Source organism: Symsagittifera roscoffensis, unplaced genomic scaffold (assembly GCF_963678635.1).
Source record: "Symsagittifera roscoffensis unplaced genomic scaffold, txSymRosc1.1 SCAFFOLD_25, whole genome shotgun sequence".
In the NCBI taxonomy this organism is placed as follows: Eukaryota; Metazoa; Xenacoelomorpha; order Acoela; family Convolutidae; genus Symsagittifera; species Symsagittifera roscoffensis.
In genome coordinates this window covers 607,545-609,331 of record NW_026971149.1, presented here as the reverse complement: position 1 = coordinate 609,331, position 1,787 = coordinate 607,545, and the positions used below count along the sequence as shown (strand labels likewise).

General features: G+C 51.6%; 1 protein-coding gene across 1 annotated transcript; it reads left to right on the top strand.

Moving 5' to 3' along the window:
• Nucleotides 1–730: 730 nt before the first annotated feature.
• On the top strand, nt 731–1,366 carry LOC134856186 (uncharacterized). Its single transcript, XM_063872552.1, has one exon. The coding sequence runs from the start codon at nt 731–733 to the stop codon at nt 1,364–1,366; it is 636 nt and encodes a 211-aa protein (XP_063728622.1).
• Nucleotides 1,367–1,787: the final 421 nt, after the last annotated feature.

Sequence of the window (1,787 nt, the reverse complement as noted above, 5' to 3'; positions counted from 1 at the left end):
TTTCAGAAGAAGAAGCCAGAAAGAACCGTCATGGCCCTGGTCGACTTCTCGCCGGCGTATGACAGAGTGTCAAGGCAGGACTTGTTGCTTGCCATGTTAGAGAAGGGCGTACCGCGGAAGTTCCTGCGCTGGATTGCTGGTTTCCTCCAAAACAGACAAGGCAGAGTTCGGTTTGCCAACTCCCTTAGCAGACACAGAACCATCAGACAAGGAGTGCCGCAGGGGTCTGGGCTGGCCCCACTCCTTTTTCTGTTCTATATCGACCCTCTCACCTCGGTCATCCCAGCAGAAGTCTTGTCGGCTCTTTTCGAAGACGACGTGTCGGTGTGGGCGACGGACCGATCCAAGGAAGAGGCGGGTGGGATAGTGCAGCAGCCGGTGGACAACATAGTGAAGTGGGTTAAGGAGAAGAAAATGCTCCTCAACACTGAAAAAGGCAAGACGGAGGTGACGTTCTTCGCAGCCGGTTCGTTGGTCTCCGAAGATAATCCTGTACGATGAGGAGATGAAGTTCAACGCGAATCCGAAGTTCTTGGGCGTCACCATGTACAGGACGTTGTCGTTCCAGCAGCATGTGGACGCAGTGGTGAAGAAGGTGGAAGCGAGATGCAAGGCGATTGATTGCGGTTCTAGGTGCGTCGGACTTTGGCTGGAAGACAGAGCAGCTCAGAAAGGTCTTCTTAGCCACGCAGAAAAGTGATCTGGATTACGCCGGCCCTGGTTGGCAGCCATGGGGCTCCTCCACACAGATGGACCGTCTCGACCGAGCCCAGAACAAGGCGCTGAGACGCGTAACTGCTCTGCAGTTGTAGTCACGACAGGTGACCCCCGCGAGCCAGAGGTGGTACAGGAGATCAAGATCAGAGGACGCACCCTAACCTCCTCTTACGAAGAAGAGCGAGAAGCCCTGCAGGAAGCAGCGAAGTGGATCGAGACGAATACGAGAGCAGTGGACAACAAGGTTATGATTTGCACAGACAGTCAATCTCTAGTTGAGGCCATTTCGAACAGCTCCAAGGACACCGAGAACATCAGGTCCTCCCTTAACCGTGCTGGAGCGTACACGATCATCCAATGGGTACCCCGACACGTCTCCATACCCGGCAACGAAATGGCAGATAAATTGGCAAACGAGGCGGCCAATTCCAGAGAAGAAGAACCGAAAATGGTCTCACTGAGTCGCGCCGAATCCTGCATCAAGAGGACCATGAAAGACGGAGACCCCTCTCATCACAGGATAGCGGCCGTGTATTCCAACCATTCCAGAGCGAGAGACAAGAAGGCTATCAAAACGAGGAAGGACGCTGTTCTGCTAGCAAGACTACGGTCAGGCCACTGCATGGCTTCTCAACGTACAAGAACCTGATGGACCCGACGATAGACACGTCATGTAGACGATGCAACAAAGATAGAGACACTGTTGAACACTGGCTAGACTGCCCTGGCAACGCAGCTACTACACAGGAGTTCGTTCAACACCGACCTTGACTTTCTTGTCCGATACCCGACCGAGACGTTAATATGGCAGCGAGGACATTGCCAAAAAGCATGCCCCATGACGTATATCAATTTCAACAACAACAACAACAACAACAACAACAACAACAACAACAACAACAACAACAACAACAAAAACAACAACAACAACAACAACAACAACAACAACAACAACAACAACAACAACAACAACAGCAGCAGCAGCAGCAGCAGCAGCAGCAGCAACAGCAACAACAACAGCAACAACAACAACAACAACAACAACAACAACAACAACAACAACAACAACA

Bases quoted from the DNA above. Each gene is read 5' to 3' on its own strand.
- LOC134856186 (XM_063872552.1), top strand. From the start codon at position 731: ATGGGGCTCCTCCACACAGATGGACCGTCTCGACCGAGCCCAGAACAA.